Here is a 23230-nt window from a genome sequence, read left to right as displayed (position 1 = left end):
TAAGGAGCTAGAAGGTAAAAATAAAAGGATGGAAAGAGATGTATCATATAAATCCTAACCAAAACAAAGCAGGATTAGCTATTCTAAAATCAGATAAAGTTGACTTTAAGTCAAGAAGCATTGATAGAAATAAAGAGGGACTTTTTATAATCAAAAAAGACTCAATCTACCAGTAATATATAACAGTCTTAAATCTGTATGCACTCAATAATGTAGATTAATAATATATATAGCAAAGACTGAGAGAACTATAAGGGGAGACAGATAAATTCACAATCCAATTGGTGTTCTTTTACACATCTCTTTCTATAACTGATAGAATAAGCAGACCAAAAAATCATTAAGGATACAAAAGATCTGAGCAACACAATTAATACATTTGATTAAAATTATGTGTGTGGAACATTGCACACAACAATTACAGAGCCGACATTGTTTTCAAGTGCACATGGAACATTAGCCAAAAGTGACTATATGCTGAGCCACAAAAGAAATCTCAACAAATGTCAAGGGACTGATGTGATTCAAAGTATATTCTCTGTCTACAATGGAATTAAACTAGAAATCAGTAATAAAAAGATAACCAGAAAATCTCCAGTACCTGGAAATTTAAAATTGTACCCCTAAATAGTCCATGATAAAAGAAGAAGCACAATAGGAATTAATATTTTGAACCAAATGGTAATGAAGATATGACACATCAAAATTATAGCATGTAGCTAAAGCAGTGCTCAGAGGGAACTTTATAACCTTAAATGCATATGTCAGGAAAGAAGAAAGACTGAAAATCAGTGATCTCAAGAAACTGTACAGAAAGAACAGCAAATTAAACCTGAAGAATGTACCAAGAAGAAAATAATAAAGATAATAGTAGAAATTAATGAAATATTTGTTTTAGCCTTAGGAAATTGCTGATATTCAACCATTTTGACCTATAAAAATGGTAGCTTCATATGGGTCAATCTAATAGGAAACAACAGAGAGAGTAAACAAAGCCAGAAGTTGATTCTTTGAAAGATTAATAAAATTAACAAACTCATGGCTGATCAGGAAAAGAGGAAAAAAATCAACTACCAATATCAAGATTGGAAAACATAGGAGAACATCTTTATGATCTTGGAGTAGGCAAAAATTTATTGAAAAAAGTCACAAATACTGGAAACTGTAAAGAAAAAGATGATTAACTGGACTGTATAAAGATTAAGAAATTCTCTTCATCTAAAGATACCACAAAGAGAATGAAAAGGAAGACACAAACTGGAGAAGATATTAGCAATACATATATTCAGCAAAAAAACTCATGAGTGTAAATAGATACAATTAATTTGAATAACTACTACAGCTGAATGTATGTATATCCTATGTTTTCTTCTAAAGGCTTTATTGCTTTACCTTTCACATTGAGATCTGCACTCCATCTGGAGTTGGTTATGGCATGGTGTGAGGTAGGGATCAAGATACACTGTTTTCTATATGGGTTTCCAATTGACCCAGAACCATTTATATTATTTTCCTATTGCACATTAGTGACACATTTGCTATAAATCAATTTTTTTTCCTATTTGTTTGCTTATATTTTAATCAACTATGAGTTCATTCTTTGTCACATAACAAGAGAGTCTGGATGTTTGCAGCTGCTGGCACTTATTCAGCTGGTTGACTGTGCCAGTGCCCACATCAGTAGACATTCATTCTTCGTACTTGTTATCTCAGAGTTCTAAGAAGACGTCCTTATATGTTTTCATTTTTGCTTGTCTCAAAGTTCTAAGAAAACGTCAAGGTATATTCATTTTTCATACTTATGATCTTTGAGTTGTCAGATAGTTGCTGCAGCTGCATAGCAGGTCCACATTCAGAAAATACTGAATAAAGTCTTTCAGCTTCTATCAAACCACTTTCTAATGTTACAGCAGGAGAATGTGCAACTCCTCTTGTTGGACTTTTTTGTTCACATTATAAAAGCTTTCGGTTCTTGAAATGAGTCAGTACATACAGGCTCTGGAGCCACTGCAGGAGCTCCCCGCATGTTCCACAGTGTGTGCCCTGGGGCCCCTCACCGCAGGGGCTTGGCCACACTCTACTATGGGTTTTCTGTAGACATTTTTCTTCAGATTAATGAATTCCTCTTTATTTCTAGTTTAATGAGTTTTTTAATTTTTAAACACAAATGACTATAGAATTTTTTCAAATGCCTTTTTTGCATCTATCAGAGGGATCATATGATTTTTCTCCTTAGTTCTGTTTATGTGATGAATTATATTGAATGGTTACAGTTGTGGCTAAACCACTCATATTCCTGGAATAAATCCCCTTTGGTGGTGATGTATTATCCTGTTTACATATTGCTGGATTCAATTTGGTAATATCCTGCCTAGGGTTTTTTGTATCTATGCTCATGAAATAAATTTTACCGTAATTTTGCTTTTTGTAATGTCCTCATCAGATTTTGATATCAAGGATATGCCAAACTCATAATGGAAAATGCTTTCCCTTTTCCATTTTCTGGATTTAAAAAAAAAGTGCCATTTCTTTCTTAAATGTTTGGAAGAACTCAATCAAACTTTCTGTTGCCCTGCCCCTCACTCTGGCCTCCAGGAGCGTGTCAGCTTCCTTTCGTGTCTTCCAAAGTACCATGGCCTCTCCCTCTTCCGTCTATGAGATGCATATACTCCAGTGGGGAATAAAGACACCATCAGATAATTCTAGAAAGGAGTATAAAATTACAAATGGAACTAAACTATGAAAGGAACATATAAGAAAAGAAACTGGCTAGATTGGAGGTTTAGGATGGGCTTTTCTGATGAGACTTGAGGTCTGAATAATTTAGAGGCAGACAGGGGACAGGAGAGGAGGAGGAGTCCAGATAGATGGAACATTATGTGCAAAGGCCCTGAGGCATGAGAGTATAATTGGTGTGAGGAATTGAAAGAAAGAGCACAGAAAACAAGAGGTAAGCAAGGGTCTTGTAGAACATGATGTAGATTTTGGTCTTAATACTAGGATAAGAGTGGTATTTTAAGTAGGCGGTGACATGATAATATTTCATTAGAAAAGTAAACCTCTGATTGCGGGATAGATTTGGGGGCAGTTTAAATGCCAGGAGACCAATTGGAGGCAACTGTAACAGTCTTGTCCCAAGAGAAGGGGCTGGGATGGTGGCACTGAGGATGGAGAGAGCTGGATAGATTCTGGAAAGATGTGGGAGGTAAAATTGACAGAACTTGGTGATGGATTCAATATAGGAGAGGGAGGGAAAGTGGGGTGCCAAGGATGACTCTGGGGTTTTGCCCCCCATGGGGAGATAGCAGTACCTTTTCTGGGGCAGGGACCCTGTTAGACCCAGGTTGGTTGGTTTGACATGGTTGGTTTGGGTCAAGTTAAATGTGATGTGTTAAGAGGAAATTGGCAGAAGGATGTGACGTAGGGCTGCAGTTCAGAAGAGAGGTCTGAGCCGTGTAAACGCTTAATTACTATTCAAACATAAGTAGTGGATTTGTCTATATATATATTTTTAAGTTTGAGAAATCATTGCTTGGCTTTCATTTCCTTTTCTCTCTTTCCTTTTCTTTGGAGAACTTATTTTCATTTTTCTTTCTGCCCCTCTCATTGTTTGTGTGCCTCTTTTGACTGAGAGGTTTCCTAAACTCATCACCTCCGTATCTGTGGGAGACAGCCCTCACCTCTGCAGACTGCCTTGCCAGATCGCCCTGGGGCACATCAGCTGAAAACAGACGGCAAAAGGAGCAGCAGTCACAAGTCATTTGGAAATTATTTGAGTGTGGGAAACAAGTTGCTATTTTGGGTGAGGATAATTTTCCAGTGCAGAGGACATGAGCTGTCGCTTGGGGTGCCTTTCAGAAGGCGTGCTTAATGCGTCTGCATCGGCTGGCGTGGGCTCGGGCCTGGAACCCTCGAGGGGAATGTGTTGTGTGCTAGATTCTGGCTTCCAGCAGGTATTCAGACAAAGCTGGTGGGGAGGAGAGAGGAGAAGAGAGAAGGTTTGAGGGGAGGTTTAGTTTCCAAGCACTTATGAAAGCACCTAAGAATAATTTTCACAACATCAGTCAGATGAACCAGAATGAATAGAACCAGCTGTTCTTTCAAACAAATGTTACTAGACAGTATTGATTCAGACTAGAAACTCAGAACCTTATTGGGTTATATCTGGATCCTGAGTCCAAAGAGATTTCACAGTAGGAAAAGAGGGATTCCAAATGCTTCAGCTGGCAGAACGTCCTAAAAGATTAGTAAATGGGTGCTTTGTTCCTGTATTTTAAAAATCAGGAAAAAAGATGCTCAGGAAGACTTTTCTGTATTGCTTAACAAATAATGTCATAAAAAACCGAGGCAGAGGGAAAAAATGTGTTTTCCACATGAAATTTGTATTTTTGCCAAGCCTATCAAATTGACCTCCACTCTGGGAAGTCAAATTATGGTCGTTTTACCCTGGGTAGTTTCTGTGCAGTAGGACGTGATGACAGGGGTCTGGCTTGGGGCCCAGCTATCATTGGATGGTTGCTGGGGGTGGGGGATTGTCTGCTTGGCTCTAACGGCCAAGGAGAAACCCAGTGTCTCTTAAAGACTCAAGCTGTTATTTTTGTGGTTGGTGGGATCTAGTTTATTATGGTCCCAAATCAGTTTTCCAATTGAAATTTCTAGACCAACTTGCAGCTTTTACTGAGATTATTTTTCCATGTGAGACTCCATTAAGCTACTACTGTGTGTGATATAAATGTTCAATATAAACAAATATGTAGTATTTGTATATCTTTATGTGTGTGACCAATATTAAGTGCTTATTACCGGCCAGGCATTGTCCTGTGTTTAAGGGGTATTAAACCATCGAGCGCTCGTGTTAATCTTTTAAGCTTGGTACTTCTATGATTGACATTTTACGGATGGATAAACTGTGGCATAGGTGGGTCACTTACCTGGCCAGGGTCACGGTGAGCAGTGGGGCCGGGGTGTCCCAGTGCTGTCTGCCTCTGGTGCCTACTCTCCTTATTGCTACACCCCTACGGGGAAGAGGTGAACATTTTAAAGTGTGACATTTTATTTTCTCTTAGGAGTGACTGGGTGACCTCCTATAAGGTCATGGTGAGCAATGACAGCCATACATGGGTCACTGTTAAGAATGGATCTGGAGACATGGTGAGTCTCTTCCCTCTGACCTTGGTCCCTGGCTCTGTGGGGCTCTGCATAGCGAGGTGGTGTATGCCCAGTCAGTGTTTGCACCTGGAGGTTTGCTGATTGTGTGTCAACTCAAGCCGCTCACAGAATCTGATGGATAATGGCCACCCCTTCCATGCCCTGAGGCTCAGCACCAAGTGGCCCACGTTTAGGGCGAATGTAAAATTCAGAGCTGCTGAGCTGCAGCCCCTTCCACAATTCTCAGATCAGCCTGGAAGATACGTGGCACGTAGTGTGTGCTGGGGCCCTCACAGCTGTTCACTTACAAGAGCCTCCTGACTTTCTTTAACGGCCGTGATCTTTCAGCTCCCCGACTTGCTCCAGGGTAGCCCATTCTGGTCACGTGACGCTCTTCCTCAGGTTCTCAAGTGCGTCTTCCTAACGTTGTGTCCAGTGTCTTACACAGTCTGACTGCAGCCTCCGTTTTCAACCTTCTTTCTCATCCTTCCCTTGCTGCCTGCACGCCCCCCAACCCCGCGCCCCCACTCCTGTGTTCCAGGTAAAGTGAGCCAGTCACTCTTCTCCCTCGGAATCCCATCTCTGGGCTTCTCCATGCATTGCTGTTCCTTTTCTCTAGAATCCCTCCCATCCCTACACATCTAAATTGTTTTCCTTCAAGGCCCATTCAAACAGCACCTCCTCCCCGAAGCTTTGCCTGGTCCTTTCCTTCTGAAATCCCAGAGCTCTGTGGCTGTCTCTTTGCCATGGCACTAACAGATTTCACCTATGATATCTAAGTATTACCCTCCTCCTCCTCCCGCATCCCAGTGGATAGGGGCTTTCTGAGGGCAAGGGCCAGGCCAGATTCGTTTCTCTTGTCCCCTCAATGCCAAGCGTGCATTAGGTGTTCCTCAGTAACATCTTATGGGATGAGTGAATTACTGACTCTTGTCCCTGGATAATCAAGCTCTAAAAGATTCTCTTTTTTTTCCCCTTGTGGATAAATAGATATTTGAAGGAAACAGTGAAAAGGAGATCCCTGTTCTCAACGAGCTGCCCATCCCCATGGTGGCCCGCTACATCCGCATCAACCCACAGTCCTGGTTCGATAACGGGAGCATCTGCATGAGGATGGAGATCCTTGGCTGTCCATTGCCGGGTGAGTTTGCCCTTCTGTTCTTCCTGCTGGGTAGGAGTGCTGATGGAGAACAGGTGGCTCACCAAGGTGAATAAAAATAAACCAAGCAATGTTTTTCTCATGTAAAAAAAAAAATACCATGTCTGTTGTAGAATATTTAGAAAACATAGGTAAGAAGAAAAGAAAATAAATGAAAATCTCCCATAATCCCACCCAGAAACACCGTGAATGTTTGGGATATCAAGTAAGATGCCAACTGTGGTTTTGCCTAGTGGGATTTTCAGATGACGCATGTTTCAAGGTTGAAAATTCACCTAACACTGCCCCTCAGAAGTGAGCAAAAGAAATTACATAAAATTTTTTTGGTAACATGTTTAATTGTCCTTGAGTGCTCCCGCTACACTGGGTAGAGGAGAGGGTAGAAGTTAATTTTAAACTTGATTTCCGTAGTCTCTTCCTGGTTAAGTAGCTTCACTTGGATGCCTGTGTCTTTGGGTAAATGCCTGTTTCTTTAGGTTGTATTCTCCTTGTCCTGTTTTCACTAGATGGTATCTGAGTGTGACCTCAGGGTGGCAGGAAGAAGGGGGCCTGAATTCACATGTGCCGTCTGGATCCTTGCTGGTGTCCGGACAGGCTGGTGTCGTCTGGCTCATGGCTGGCTGGCTGGCCTTTCCATGTTTATGCATTTGTGCCCATATGGAACCTATAGGCGGTATCCTCTTCATCCTGACCAGACATCTCCAGGGAAGGAAGCTGGCCCCTAGAACATTCCTAAAGCCCTTCATTAGGGCCTGTAGGAACTTCCACATTGCTGTCCACCCACAGTCAGGCCATAGGGAGCAAGGCCTGCAGCCTTGGGCTCCTCCATCTAGTACTTTCTCCTCCAGTTAGGCCTTACCATTCTGGTCCAGTGTGAGATTCAGGCCTCACCACCACTGCCCGGGGGAAGGGTACCAGCACCTCTGATGTTCTCAGGTGCTGCTGTCTCCATCATGTTATTTCTGTAACCATATCACCCCCACCATGAATTTATATTTACTTTGTTTCCAAAACATATTTAATGTCATTTATTGCTTTCCTCTCAATCCTGTAATATCTATGATCTTGCTTTGCCAACTGTGAATTTTTAGAACACAAATTCTGTATTGGTAAGAAAGGTGGGTCTATCTACTTACCTACTTACCCTCACACTAGACAGGTTCTTTGTGATATATCTGTACTTACTAGATTGCAAAACTTTTCTCGTGGCATTAAAACTATTAGAGACTGTCTGTCTTGTGGATGCCTTTATCCTAGTCCATGGACAAAATCCCATGTTTTTAATCTGCCTCTTATAGTTGGAAGTTCAGTTGTTTCCAATATTTTGATTCTATAAAGAAGCCCAGAGTGAACTTCTTTGTTCCTGTGTCATTGTGTGTGTCCATGATTATTGCTTAAATTATAGGATTATTGCTTAAATTAGATTGTGATAAATGGGATTACTGCTGCAAAAGGTGTGTGCGTTTTCGAGGCTGCCCCAAAGGGAATGTTGAAGGCCTGCCTGACTTTGGATCTGGGCCTCCTTGTGTGGCTAGTGAGTCCTGGAATTGCAATCACAGGTCCTGCCCATGGCCGTCCAGGGCCTGCTGGGCCCTCCTCAGCACAGGTCTGCAGCCACAGACGCAGGCGGCCCTCTTAAGCAAGGCCCTCTTTGTGTCAGGCCAGGAGGCCTGCTCTCCCGCGTCGCTCAGCGCAGCCTTGGTCTGCTTGCTCTAGAGAGCAGGTTCATGGTTTCTCTCTGTGGGAAGGAATTCATCTGTTGTTGGTAAAGGGCAAAGGGCAGCCTGTGAGTGTCTCATGAAATAAATATTTCCCTGTGAAGTTATTCTTGGTGTGTCTGTGTTTGAAGATAGGTCCCGGAGGCAATTTAAATACCAAGACAGAGTTGCATTGTGAAATCTGGGTGGGTTTCAAGTATGGACTCGGAATGGTTCTATTTTCCAACCCCAAATATTAAATAGGGTCGTTTTCCTTTTAGAAGTTACTCAGCAGTCTCCCCAGAGGGGAGCTGGTGTTTGTGCATGCCACCTGGTGGTGGTCACATCTGAGGCCCAGGGCAGCACAAGGGCCCCCAAGTCCATGTGGCTATCAGTGAACCTTGCTCACTAAGCTGTTGTCGGCACAATGCCTTTGTGCAAGTTGGTGAGGCCAAAGGCAGAGATGACCCAACCAACTCGGCTGCTCAAACCCAACGTGACCTCATGGTCTAAACGCAGCCACCCATAGTCTATTTCTCCTGGAGCTCTTGTTTATGCAAAATTCATTTACCTTCACTTCTGCTTCTCTTTGTTCTGTCCTTACTATCTTCCTGTGAACTCTCGGGTGAGGGCAGAGGAAGGTGGTGATTCTTTTTAAGACTTCATGCATAATGTCTCCAGAAATTTTTGAACTGGAAAATGAATTACCCTATGTCATGGTCTATTCATAGGATTTCTAAACCTCAAAAGTAAAAGAAAATGGGGAGGGTTATTTATGGGTTCAGTTTTGTAAGATGAAAAAGTTCTAGAGATCTGTTTTACAACAATGTGCATATACTTAATACTACTCAACTGTACTCTCAAAAATGGTTAAGATGGTAAATTTTATGTGTATTTTACCCCAATTAAAAATTTTAAAATCCAAAAAATTATTTTATTATTGTTTATTGTTTTAAAAGTAAAGGAAAGTCCTCTTCTCCAAATTTGAATGGACTCGTCCATTTTGGATTACAGCTCTACACTTAGAAGCTGAGGAGAGCATCTTAAGATAAATGTTTAACCAGGAAGAGTTTGGGTTAAGATGCAGGCCCGCTGACTTTAGGATCACAGCATTGGTGGTTTTCTGGCATATTCCTGTTGCAGGCACCCCTGCAGTGTGCGCTGCCTGGTTCTGAAAGGGCCCTGTGAACTCTGCACATGATTTCCCCACAGGGGCAGGGCTGTGCCCAGGGTCCTGGGAAATGACCTTTGGGGCAGGGGATGATGGTGCTTGAGCCCCGATGCTGCTCGGCAGCCTCTGTTGTGAACGTGTGACCTAGACATTGTGAAGACTAAGTACAATCAGGTGGTAGAGCATCAGCAGGTGCTAAGTGAAGAACAGGTGCCATTTTCCCCAATCACCTGCCTTCCTTCTTTCACTGCCCTTGGTTTGACCATTTGATTCTGTGGTTCACTCATTTTTAATGTCACCAGACCCTGTGGATGGTGGCTGGATGAGAGAGATGTTTCATTTCTCCTCATCCTGGTTTTGCTTTGTCCTCTCTGCGTAGAGTAAAGGCCACCCGGCTGCTCTTGTGACTTGGTGATGAGACTAAACCTCTACTTTTCCAGAAACCAGAACGCCTCCCTCTCAAGTCTCCCCTTATGCAAAGGACTCTAAGATTTGAGGATGAGAAGGCAGGTCACATGGGGAACCAAAGATTTCTCTCCTGTCTCATCTCAAACTCCTTTCCTGGATTTGGCTGCACAGCAGGAAGCCACCACTGTACAGAAGTAGCTCAGTTCACCAAGGTGGGTGGTCCTGTCCCAGAGGGCCTTTATACAGGGCGTGCCATGACTGACTGCACTGGGTAGAACAGTGCCCCCCCAAATTCCTGTCCACCTGGAACCTCAGAATGGGACCTTATTTGGAAATATGTTCTTTGCAGATGTGATTAGTTAAAATGAGGTCATACTGGATTAGGGTGGGCCCTAAATCCAATGACCGGTGTCCTTAAGAAAAGAGAAAATAGAGACACACAGGGAGAAGACCATGTGATGACAAAGGCAGAGATTAGAGTGATGCGGCCACAAGCCAAGGATTGCTGGTAACCACCAGAAGCTGGAAGACACACGGAAGGATCCTCCCCTCCAGCCTTCAGAGGGAGCATGGCCCTGCTGACACCTTGATCTCAGACTTCTGTCCCTCAGAACTGTGAGAGAATACGTTTCTGTTGTTTCAAGCTACCTACTCTGTGATATTGTGTTATGGCAGCCCTGGGAAACTAGCACACTAACAGACCCAAAGATGGCATAATGTTCCCTAATTATCCTCAATCCTGACGGTGTGGTTTTCCTTTACCACCCCCTCCACCCTCCCCTCCATTCTGCCATGGTTACAGGGTAATGGCATTACAGCATAAAGTGGGCCCCTCTCAGAGGTCTCCTGGGCCCTAGGAAGTGTTATCTTTTTCATAACTAGCCTTTCCTAAATAACTTGGTTGGAATATCCATCTATCCATTCATTCATTCCTTGCTCATTCATTCATATATCAAGCACTTTCAGAGCACCTGTCCTGAGGCAGTGCCCAAGGATTCTGAGAGAAGATGGACACGGCTGCTGCTCCCCGAGCTCTCACAGTGTAGTGAGAGAGACACGTTGGGCATCTTTTCCCCCGTGAATCCCTCTCAATTCGGGGGATCCATCCTTGCTTGCTGCAGCCTGTCCTCCTTGCCCAGAGAGCAGCTCACCCTTACTGAGTTTAAATAGACGTGTGATTCCTCTTGTTGGTCCAACTGCCCGATGTTGATTATCTTGGGAAGCTGTAAAAACAGCAACACTCTTGAAAACTGTCTTTCCTGACAGCTCCTCCTGTCAATCAGGCTGCAAATTGGCCCTGTGACTGTCTGGAGAGGCAGCATCAGCCAACAAGTCGGAAGGTTTTCTGGCCTTCTGAGAGCAGCAGAGTGAAGACCATGTGCAGTAAGGGTTATACGAAATGGGGGCGTAAGGACTGAGGGGCTGCTCCCACGTAGAACTGTGGGATTGATGCTTTCACTGACGGTAATGACCTAGGATCAAAGCGGGCTCTGCCTGGGGCCCACTTCTCCGTTCCTTTTGGAACGACTCTGTCATGAGAACAGTCAGATGGGGCCTAGAAAAATGTGACTTCTTTTCATCAGGGAGCCAGCTCTTTGCAGGAGTTTGGTGCTCAGTTCGCACATGGTACCAGGTCATCTGTGCTCAGGGTCTGTGCTGAGGGTATTGGGCTTAGGGAGGTCACAAGGCCACAGTGGCAGGCATTTCCTTGGGTGAGAGACTGGCCTCATGGCAGGTAAAGAAGATCTGCATGGCTGTGCTCTTCTGGCGTCTTCCTTAGTCCTCAGAGAGCATTTCGAGGCCAGCAATTCTTTTTTTTTTTAGTTGAAGTGAAACGCACGTAACATACAATTAACTGTTTTAAAGCGTATAGTTCAGGGCCGGCCCCATGGCTTAGCGGTTAAGTGCGTGCGCTCTGCTGCTGGCGGCCTGGGTTCGGATCCCGGGCACACACCGACGCACCGCTTGTCTGGCCATGCTGAGGCCGCGTCCCACATACAGCAACTAGAAGGATGTGCAGCTATGACATACAACTATCCACTGGGGCTTTGGGGGAAAAAAATAAAAAAAAAAAAAAAAAAAAAAATAAAGCGTATAGTTCAGTGGTATTTAGTATATTCACAAGGTTGTGCACGTACCAGCTCTCTCTAGTTTCAGAACTTGGTCATTGCCCCATAAAAACACCCTGTGCCCGTTGAGTCATCATTGCCTGATCCGGCTCCACCGTCCCCTGGTAACCCCTACTCTGCTCTGTCGCTATGGATTTGCCTCTCCTGGATAAAGAATATCAAAAGAATCACGAGCCCAGCGATTCTTGATTGCAGATGAGCTCACCTTCCAACGAAGAGAGCCTTTCTTCTCCCAGCTGAGCACCCGTACCTTTCAAGCAAGACCCCAACTGCAAAAGCAGCAAACAGCCAAGCAGAGCAGTCCAGGAATCTTGGTATTCCCTTGGGATTTCCAGTAATAGGGTTTAGTCTGGGATTATTACTGTTCTTGTAAAAATAGTCCTGTGTAGTGATCTGGTGCTTGATTTGGGATGGGCGCAGTGGGTGTCCACCGTGGTGAGGGGGCAGGAATGTTCAGGGCACGTAGCATGCATATTCCTAGGGCTGCCTAACAACGTACCAGAAACTGGGTGGCTTAGAATAACAGAAAGTTATCATCTCACCATTCTGCAGGCTAGAACTCCCAGATCAAGGTGTCAGCAGGGCTGGTTCCTTCTGAGGCTGTGAGGGAGAATCTGTTGTGTGTCTCTCCCCTGGTTTCCGGTGGTTTGCTGGCAATCTCTGGTGTTTCTTGGCTTATAGAGGCATTACCCCGGTCTCTGCCTTCATGTTCACATGGCCTTCTCCCTGCAGGCTTATCTCTGTGTTCACATGTCCCCTTTTTATAGATGCCAGTCATAATGAAATAGGACCCACTCTAATGACCTCATTTTAACATGATTCTCTCTGTAAAAACCCTCTTTCCAAATAAGGTCACATTCTGAGGTACTGGGGGTTAGGACTCCAACATATGTTTCTTTGGCAGGAAACAATTCAACCCAAAACAGGCATAATCAGTAGATCAGTTTGAACAGAAAAGGATTTTGAGTAGTTGAATAAGGGAAGTGAGGCTGGGAGGATGGTTTGAAGGCTCCATGTGCCCCACCTGGAGTTTGTCTATCCCCGTACGTGAGGCGTTCCAGAAGGAATCAGCTGGTTTTCAGAACATATGATGTATAAAACCAACCACATGAAAGGAAGTTGGAGACTGACTCTCTGAAGCTCCATCTGTGACGATGAAGGCCTTGCAGACTGAATCAGTCAGGACTGTTTCAAATGTCAGAAGTCCTACTCAAATTAGCTGAAGGGAGGAACAAAAGGGAAAATTTTGGCTCACGTAAATGAAAATTCTAGGAGTAGATCTCACTCTGGCTTCAGGCAAGAATAGTTCTACTCTCTCAGGGCCTTCCTGGTGCGGTCAGAGTTCCCCCCTCGCTATTCCACAGACAGGCAGGTTGGCCATTACCAAACCCATCCTACCGTCTGAGTGACTCCAGGGGAAGGAGGCTGCTCCTGTAGCTCTGGGAGGAGAGCTGTCTGATTGGCCCAGCTTGGATCCTGGGATCATCTCTGAGCCAGTGACTGTGGCCAGAGGACAAAGTGTTTTAATTGGCTGGACCTGGGTCACATGTCCATACCTGTGAGTGTTGGACAAAGCAATTCCATAGGAACCATCTGGGATAGATTCCCCAGAGGAGAAAGGGATTCTTTTGTCCACAGAAGGAAGAAGGAACAGGGAGTTTGGCTGACTAGTTGGCTGTGTCTGTAGACTCGGCCCTAGGAGGGCTAGGCTCAGATCTCACGCGTCTCTTTACCTTCAGGGCTGGGCTCCTAATAGGTTCTCAGTAAAACTTTATTCAATCAGAATAAATGGACAAATGAAAGTGTGTTTTCTCAAAATGTGGGAGACTGAAAGATGTGAAAAATACTCACCCGTGGTTTTGAGACAGTTCTGGAACTTGTACCCGTATCCTTAGGCAGACTGACTCGTCTTAAGGAAGGAAGATTGTTGCCAAACGTGGAGCTCTTTTGTACTTCGAGTTCCGAGTTTTCTTTCAATCCTTTATGAGAACCTTGAAGGCATAGCTTGTGTTTGAGACAAAGGGGGCTTCAAAGGGTTTTGGAAGGAGGTCCCTGGGACTTGGGGGTGCTGAATCGCTCTTGGAAAACAGCATGGGGGTAAGGTAAGTGTAAATTAATGTGAAAAATATGCTTTACCTTTGCTTTGAAACATACCAGTTTGGAAATCACAGGGAAGACGCTTGCCTGAGGGCATGGTCCGCCTTCTCTCCCAAAAGGAAAGTGCCTGAAAGGTGATTGGGGGCCTTGGCTAAACCTGAACTGCTTTTGCTTTCTTCCCTGGACAGAACGCAGTTTGCCCTCCCACATCATTTCCCTTTCAATGACAGAGATTTGTTTCTAATAGTAGTACTGGCAAACCTTTTGTGAATGTCGAAAACTGTCTTTTCGGTGTGAGGGTCTATATGTGATTTTTCCACTCGTTGTATGTGGCCTCCTTAATCAAGGGTGAGGCCCGTCTGTAAGGGAACCCGGCGAGTTCACGACATGACATGTGGCTGTGGGGATGCAGACATGCAGCTAGTTCAGCTGGTCGCAGGTGTGGGTAACATGCACTGAATACCTCGTCCCTGCTGGCAGTGTGCTCAGTACTTTAACACGGTGCTTCTCAAACTTCCGAGCCCACGGAGTCAGCTGGGATTTCTTTAAAATGTGGCTCTGATTCAATAGGTGTGGGCCAGGTCTAACAAGCAGCCGAAGCACTGGTCTGTGGGCCACTTTTGGTGGCAGAAATTGGGACTCGCTGCTCCTGATACCACTGGGAGCATCACCCACCACTGCCAGCACCTCCAGAATCTCCTTTCAAGCCACTTAGACCAAACTGACACCTGCTGTGGTTCCAACGTTGTGTACTTGGTTGCTGGGTTGGGAAACTGACCTAACGCCCCATGTTCTCTCTATGCTGGAGGGAGATCTGAGCTGGCTGGGGTTTCTGGCTGCGTCCTTCAGATGGAGATGGTGAGGCCAGCTGAGAGTCTGTAAGCCTCACTACTTTTGTCAGGTCAGGAGAAAGACCTCAAGGCCGACTGAGTGGTCCCTTCCCCTTCATCCTCCTTCTCACTCTTCCTTCTCCCTGTCCTCTCCTTTCTTCTGAGTGTTCTCTGTTTCTGTAATTATATAAACAACACAGGCTTATAGGAATTAAATAAAAAAAAGTCAGTTTATATGGAAGAGAATCAAGTCAAGAGCAGACATCTCCTCCTGGACCCCTAAAAACCAGTCCCCAGAGGTCACCACTGTTAATATATCCAGATTATGCCTGTTAGGGTGCTCCAGCTCCAACAGCAGAAACCCCAGCTCCCACTGGCTTAGCAGCTAAGGGAATTCTTTATCTCACGTGATTGGGAGTCCCAAGGGAGGCTGGTTGGGATCAGAGTTGGTTCACTTAGTAGCTCCTGATGCTCTAGGGGTTCTCTCTGTCCTCTACTCTGGAGAGATTCTCGCTTACTCCTCCTCTGTGCCATTAAAGTCCTTCCCTTCCATCTGGATCAACAGGAGTGGCCAGAGGGTGCTGTGCTCTGATTGGCTTAGACGAGTCATGTGGGACCCCTGGAGCTGAGGACATGAGGTCAGCTTCCCAGAAGTGGAGAAGAGGGATTCCCAGGCACAGTTTCTGTTAGGAAGGATGAAAGTGGACTGAATGCTGGGTAGGCAACTAATAGTGTCCACCGCACTGCCAGAAATTTCCGTTTATGCATGCAGTTGTGATATTCATTCATTCACTTATTCATTTGTTCATTTAGTGCTGGCAGTTTGCCAGGCACATAGATTATCCCAACTTATACTACTATAATAAACAATAAACCAATGAGGGAGGTACCAGTATTTTCCCTGCTTGTGGGTGAAGAAACTAAGACAAAGACTGTTCCCGTGAGTTATCCAAGGTCACACAGCATGTAAGTAGGAGAGCAGAGATTTGAACCAGGCATTCTGGCTCCAGCCCTACGTGCTCCAACACTGGGTAATTCTGACTTCTAAGATGCTTCTGGAAAATTGGCTCTGTCACCTCTGTGCAAATGTTAGAAGCTGGAGATTGGGCTGTGTCCCCAAGTGAATCAGGCACTGAACAGAGCCGCCATAAGTAATAGAATGATGTGTGTGAATTCAAAACCATATTTCTGTCCCTAGATCCAAATAACTACTATCACCGACGGAATGAAATGACCACAACTGATAACCTGGATTTTAAGCACCACAACTATAAGGAAATGCGCCAGGTAAGATCCAGATTTGTCAAAGAGCAGTATATTATGTGCCCAGAAGCACATACTTTTTTATTTTCAGAAATTAGGATGATGTGTTCAGAACAGAATCTGACTGGTCATGGTTTGCTGAAGCCACACTAAATGCCTGCAGTTTCAAGGGTGAGGTGCCTCATTGAGGTTCGGGTGACCAGAGGAAGGCTCCCTTGCCAGCAACTGATTAAAAAAGAATGCTAACTCAGAATTCTCTGATTTCATACTCTAGTTCTTAAGAATCACTGTGTGTTTGAGTGATAGCACTGATTTAAGGATGTTAGTCACATGCAGAGTCGAAGAAGAAAAAGGATCTAGAATATACTGATGATAGTAATAGCAGGAGCCCTCACGTGGAACCTACATTAATTTACCTACATGAGCAATTTACCTGCACTGACGTGGTCAGTCATCCTAACCATGCTGGGAGGGCAGGGACTGTTGTTATCCTTGTCTTACTGATGGGGAAACCGAGTTACCGAGGGGATATGTAACGTGACCTCTTGGTATTCAGATTCTCTGATTCTTGATTTTGGTTGCATATTAAAATCATCTGGGGAAATTTGGAAAAAACACCTGTACTTGAACCCCGCCTCGGGCCAATGACAGCAGAGTCCTTAGGAGAAGGGCCTGGGGTTCTAGATTTTTAAAAGCTGTCCTTGCGATTCTAACGCAGAGCCAGGCTTCAGAACTACTGGTAGGTAACTTTATAGCTGTTAGTACTTCAGTGCTGTTAGGAGGGAAAGACGATCCCAGATGAGATTGTCCCCAGATTTAATTAGAAACCAAGTCATTCTGAGCTACTGACAGTATTTGCATCCTGGGTGCGGAGGGGAGAGAGGATTAAACGTTTATTAGGACAAGCGGGAAGAACAGTCTCTATGCTGGCTGCCTATGAAATCCTGTTCAGGGGTTGCCCCCAGCCTGGTGTGGAAGACGGGGAGGTGCTGGCAAATGAGAAATCCTTAGATATCTAAGAATCTGTTTGAAGAGACAGAACAGAGAAAAATGTCCTCATCAATACATTTACAGAACAATGATTCACTAAGGCCAAATTAACATGGTCGAAGGGAGGGCTCATAGGCGCTGAGGGAGGGAAGCAGTGCCCAGGACAACTGCAGGAGATGTTCCTGAGGTCAGAGCAATTAGGCTGAGCCGAGAAGGCTCTCTGCCTCCTCCCCCGGAGTCAACAAACCCGGTTTGTCTTGATGTCATTTAATTTGAGATCCTCACACACAGCTTCCAGACACCTGTCAGCACAGACTTGGAGGTGCGACGTGCTAAAGAAATTGTCTTGCTGTCTTGCTCTTCAGAAATCGGGATAATGTGTTTGGACTTGAGGTCTGTGAGTCATCCCTGCTGCTCTACATTCTTGGGTATTTATATGGCTCTGCTCACTCTTCCAATTCACAGAGTACTTGTGTATTAACTCAGCTTTGCTCACTGAACATCTTAGGACATCTTTTCGAGCCCAGAAATTAGACAAATATCAACTCAGTTGGTGCAATTAATGTCAAAAGCAATAAATCTAAATGCATTTACAATGACCTAACTGCACAGAGAGTTTGGGTATCTGGAGTCTTTAAATAGTTGTCCAGCATGGGATGCTTCTCATATAAGGAGAGTTGGTGGAGTCTGCTTCATTCCCCCGAGCAACTCTGGTCATAGTCACTTGTAGATGTTAGCTAAGAGGAGCCTTGGAGTGGTCAAGGCTCCCCCTGCAGGTGCTGTTGGGTGACCCCTCCAAGGTCCCAGGGCCCCACAGCACTCCACAGGAGTGGAGTGCAGGGGAGCATCTTATCAGTCTTGAAGAGTGTTCAAGCCAGAAGTGATTTGCCATTTGGATTCATGGCTCCTGGGGATGGGAAAGAAGCCAGCCTCTTTAGCAATTCCCTGTATGGAGCCTGCTAGGTTACTGTAGGAATCTTTCTACTTCAGCAAAAAACAAATGTTAGTTTATCCTAGAATTGAAAGAGACATTTACAACAAACCAAAAAAAAAAAAAAAAAAAAAAAAGAGAGAGAGAGAGAAACAGCAGCAGGTGCAGGAAGAGAGAAGAGAAAATAGAAACCCTGATTGCTTTGGAAGGGGAAAGTCATGAGAATGTGTGTGCAGGAAGTATTTCTAGAGCAGTGACTTATAAGACACTGTTCTCTCTCCAGGGGGTGTCCCATGAGGCTGGCATGGGGAAGGGACAAGGAGAGGAAGGAGAAAATTGCACAACCACTTATATTATAATGCAGAGTACGTTAATTATTCCCAGAGTGCTGAAGGCCTTCAAGTATGTGTCACGATTTATAATTGCTTAGTCATCTGTTTTCTACGTGTACAGTACATGTCTCCTTCATTTGGGACCATGAAGGCAGAGACTCTGTCATTTTATTGTAAATCTCTAATGTGTACTAGATAAACATGTACATTTGAGGTCATTACAGGGGAGATATCTGGGGAGAGGGAGGGAGAAGTGACCGACCTGGTTGGCCGTGGTTGGGAAGGGCTTTGATTGAGATGGGTTGGCTATCATCCAGGGCCTGTGGCCAGCCTTGGGCAGGCAGAGATGGAAGGAAGGGTGCTCTGAGCATTGAGGACAGCAAGAGCAAAGGTGTGGAGGTAGCAAAGGGCATGTTTCTGGAACAGTTGACAGTCTGCTGGGAGAGGAGGCTGGCCTGAGTCCTGGGAGAGGCTTTTGTACTGAGTCTGAGAATCAGAGGAGGGTTTATGTGCACAGAGCTCAGGGACATCAGTCTGGAAGTTGTATGGAGGATAGACTGGCGAGCAGTCCCCAGGAGAGGGACCTATGGGGCCTGAAAAAGGAAGAGGAGAGAGGCATTCTGAGGTGGACTGGCTAGTCCTGGGTCACCTGTTGGAGTGAGTTGGGTAGAGAGAGGGGTCTGGCATGCTTCCAAGGGGGGTGAGGTACCATCTACAAAGGGAGGAAAAGAAGTGGTTTTGAGGAAAAGGTGAATAATTTGCCTTTGGTGTTGGGCATGGTGTCGTCAGGTCCCAAATGCTCAGGAAGTTCTGGCTGGTTGGCTGATAAGTGGAGTGTGATGCAGTAGAGAGAAGTAGAAACATGAGTTGGAAAGCAGCCACCTGGTGGGATTGACTTCCAGGACAGCTCAGGAGGGTCTGGGGCATCAGGCTGTGGGGGCTCCATGCTCAGCCTGACCCTGGTGGTGGGCGATGGTGGCAGGAAGCCAGGGCAGGGCAGCAGGCCTGCAGATCCAGACAATGGATCTCACCATTGAGATGCCTCCTTCCATGATTCCGTTCCTCTGGAATTCCTTTCCCATTTGATCAGATGCAGTGTCTGTTTCTCAGGCAAATAAGTAAAGATGGTGGAAGAGGATTTTTCCCTTTTCCTTTCTTTTTCTTTTTAACATTTTAATTCTGAACACAGAATTAAATACTGAACAAACAGTATTGTGTCAACATCAAATGCACACCAAAAGTCTAAAACTTAATCTTCCATGAACCCACTACCCTCAAAAATAAGCGATTTTCATTTTTCCTGCTTCTGTCCAGTGTTTGAATTTCTGTGTTCCCAGATTTTGTATGATTTTGTTCAGAAGATGGTTACAACTTTGCCCTGCTTTTCTCAGTTAATATTGGATCGTTAGCCATCTTCCATGCTGTCTTCATAATTGTAATTGTAATGCTGCAGAATGTTCCAGTGAGTGGATGCATCACGGGTTTCTCAGCTCTATTCCTGCTGTGGAGCATTTGGACAGCTCCCAGCTTTGAACGAACACCGAGAAAGTCTGAGCATGCTACGACGCGTGTCATCATGCATATAATTTTACCAATCTCTATGAGAAAGTTCCTTCTGATATATTGCTAGAAACTCAATTACTAGAAAAGGGGACTTTTTCCTCTATTTCCTCCAGGAGAGGAGGGAAACAACAGAGCCTAGAATTCTGGGGAATAAACAAGGAGGGTAGGTTCTTCCCGTCTCAGAGATGAGGAAACAGTCTTGACTTCGCTGAGTCTTGCAAACCCAGGTACTCTCTAAGGTGATGTTTCTCAACTTTTTTCATTACTGCCCCCTCATGGAGCCTTTTTAGACATTTTTCTTAATTACCCTCTCCTCATTATATTAAATACTAAGGTTTTGTCAGATACGGCTGAGCTTTGGAGATCCACAAAGCATTGTAATATCTAAGACTTTTAGCCCCCAGAGAACCAACTTTTGTCTGCTTGGGGGTCACCCCTGTTGAGATTGCATGCTCTAAGAACATGAAGAAAATTCTATTCCTTACTCTCAATTTAGCCATCAGGACACAAATGTTTACCACTAGGGCCCAAACTCCAAAAAGAAAAATCTTTGATGCTTTTCAGGAAGGAGCAAGGGGGATCACCCCCAGGTCTCTGATGGTACTCGTGGCCGCTGGAGAAACCCTCCCTGGCGTTTCAGAGGGCCACTGTGCAGAGAAGATTGCAAAGAACCTGCCTAAAGGAGATGCTTTAAGTGCCCGTGTTCTCAATCTTATCTGTGGAAAAGGTGCTTGTGACACCACAACACAGGAAGGAAAATGTGGCTGGTCAAAAACACCACCACAGTGGGTAGAGTTTACAGAGGTGACTGATGACTCACGGCTGAGAGTCAGCCCATAGTGAGAGACTGTGTCCATGACTAAGTGTGCATCCAAGGGAAGATGGTATTTGTCTTTTTACAGTGTCAAGGTCACGATCTCTAGCACACGTGGCACATTTCTCCAGCAGCTGATTGAAATGGGGAAAGAGTAGGCATTAAGTGACATCCAGGCTCTGTGCTGAAGGCTTGCGTTCATTGCCTAGTTAAGAACGAGCTGATGGGCTCAGTGTCTGCAGAACTAATCATTGATCTGAACGGAAGACAGTGGATCACCTGCTGATCAGGATTTGCTGGGGTTGATGCTGGTAGCTGAGCATGACTGTGCAGTCAAAAGGAACTAGTACACGGGGCCCCGAATCAGATGGCAAGTGTGCTGTGGCCATCTTTCAGAACAGTCGCCGTGGACAGCAGACAGAATGGACAGCAGAGATGTGCTGGTTTTCATTGCTTTGCTGCCCCTTCATGGACAGGTAAAGCCCTGCGAGTCCAAAGCCCTGGCTGCACCTCATACCAGCTGGGTGACCCTGGGCAGATCACTCAGTGTCTCTCTGAGCCTCAGTCTCCATGTCTGTAGAATGGGGACAGTCACCTCTGCCTTATCTACTTCACCTGGTGATCGTGACAGTGAGATTCGGTAGAGAAATACAACACGTTATTACTGATAGTTAACGTCATTGGTGACATTGTTAGTGTATCTTGGTGAAACGTGGTGCTACTCATATGTGGCTCCACTGCAGTCCCGCAGCGTGTGTCTCTTGTGGTGATGGATGTAGAAGCTCCGTCTCCCTTCACGTTGTCTGTCCGCTGATGGTGGGTTTCTGCTTTTCCCCTCTTGTGAGCAAGAGTCCAGTCAGCTTTCTTTTTCTCTCACCACGTATTGTAACGCAAAGTGAGTTATCATAAAGTGAAGCACATTTCTCCCCAGGAGCAGTGAGAGAATTAGACCCTGAATTCCTGACTGAGACTGCACCTGTAACACCTCGTAGCTGTGTCATAAAAGCAAAGCTATAGGGCAGTAAATCTCTCCATTCCTTTAGAAATGCTCATTGATGCTCCTTAAACGCCTCTACCCAGTCTGCAGAATGTTCTGTTATGAAAGGCAAATGAAGCGCACAGCGATATAACTCCACTGTATCATCAATTCTACATAATACCAATTTTCCAGTTCCCATAGATTTTTAACCCATCATAAAATTTTGCAACAGATTTGTTTACTTAGGACTTATAAGCACATTTTATGGCTAATTCAGTTGATCAAGAATTTTGTGAAACATGGCTAGAGCACGTCCAGATCCACACTGTCCCTGTGGGGCCGTGCCCTTCCTCTAGTCACCACAACCCACTCCTGCTCATCTTCCGGAAGGATGAAGCCCTCCCTCATAGGCACCTGCCCGCCCGCCACCCTGGCTGGGATGTCCTTTCTCGCTGCTTCTACAGCACTCGAGCTTCCCTCCTGGTTTTTAGCACACTGTCGCGAAATTGTCCCACGAAGGCTCCTGCCTCCCCCACGAGAGTGGCTGGTCTGGTGCCTGGCTGAGCAGCGGGCTCTTCAGTAAACATTGATGAATAGACTCTAAACACCCCCATCAGATCTCTTTCCCTTGGGGATTGCTAAGCCATTTCACCCAGCAAATCAAGTCTACTTAACAGCTCGCTCACACGGACTTGTTCGGAGATGGGAGGCAGGCAGCCTCTGGGAGGGTGTCTCGGGCCTCCGTCCCCAAGGGCAGCTTGTGCTCCTGCGACTCCCAGAGTCCTCCTCACCTCTTCTGGCAGCTGTCTTATTCTCGCAGACTGAACCTGTCAGTCTGACTAGCTTGACTTTAAAAGCAAAATTCAGAAAACAACATGTATTTATTGCACTTCCTTGGGGAAGCCTGCTTCCCCACCCTTTAACTGCGTGACTCCCCACCACCCTCTGCTCTCTCGCTTAGCACAGTGAAGAGAGTCATCCCGTGACTCCTGCTGTTGCTGCACCTTAAGCTCCAGGAAGGCAGGAGCAGCCTGTTTCCTCAGCCTGACATCATAGATGCTCATGAAATTCTTAGAGGAAATTGATATTCAGTAATAAATATTTATTTAGGGACGGATATAGAGATAAAGACTCAGTCTGTTTCTTAAAGGATCTGCAGTCTAGTGAGGGGACTATAAGAAAACAGAAATCACAGTGAAAAGGTAACAGCATAGCCAAGGGAGGCAATAACCACAACCAAGGGAGGTGATACCACAACCAAGGGAGATGATAACCACAGCCAAGGGAGATAATACCCACAACCAAGGGAGGTGATAACCACAACCAAGGGAAATGATGACCACAACTAAGGGAGGTGATTACCACAACCAAGGGAGATGCTAACCACAATTGAGAGAGGTGATACCACAACCAAGGAAAGTGATAACCACAACAAAGAGAAGTGATACCACAACCAAGAGAGGTGATACCACAACCAAGGAAGGTGATACCACAACCAAGGGAGATGATAACTACAACCAAGAGAGGTGATACCACAGCCAGGAGAGGTGATAACCACAACCAAGAGAGGTGATACCACAACCAAGGGAGGTGATACCCATGACCAAGGGAGGTGATAACCACAATCGAGGGAGGTGATACCACAACCAAGGGGTGCTGGGAGATCAGGGAAGAGGAGGCACAAGGAGAACCTTCCAGGCAGAGGGGCTAGCACTGGTG

General features: G+C 45.3%; 1 protein-coding gene across 1 annotated transcript in view; it reads left to right on the top strand.

Annotated features, from left to right (window-relative positions):
* CPXM2 (carboxypeptidase X, M14 family member 2) overlaps positions 1-23230 on the top strand; it is a 138837-nt gene that overhangs the window by 91550 nt on the left and 24057 nt on the right. Inside the window, exons 5-7 of the mRNA XM_087432768.1 lie at positions 5067-5151; positions 6139-6289; positions 15838-15926. Coding sequence (XP_087288894.1) covers positions 5067-5151; positions 6139-6289; positions 15838-15926 — 325 coding nt within the window. The remainder of the gene's footprint in view (positions 1-5066; positions 5152-6138; positions 6290-15837; positions 15927-23230) is intronic.

This window comes from Ceratotherium simum, chromosome 6, assembly GCF_057802395.1.
Source record: "Ceratotherium simum simum isolate JZ-2026a chromosome 6, ASM5780239v1, whole genome shotgun sequence".
Taxonomy (NCBI): Eukaryota; Metazoa; Chordata; class Mammalia; order Perissodactyla; family Rhinocerotidae; genus Ceratotherium; species Ceratotherium simum.
The sequence above is the reverse complement of the archived record's forward strand: the minus strand, read 5'-3'. Positions and strand labels throughout refer to the sequence as shown.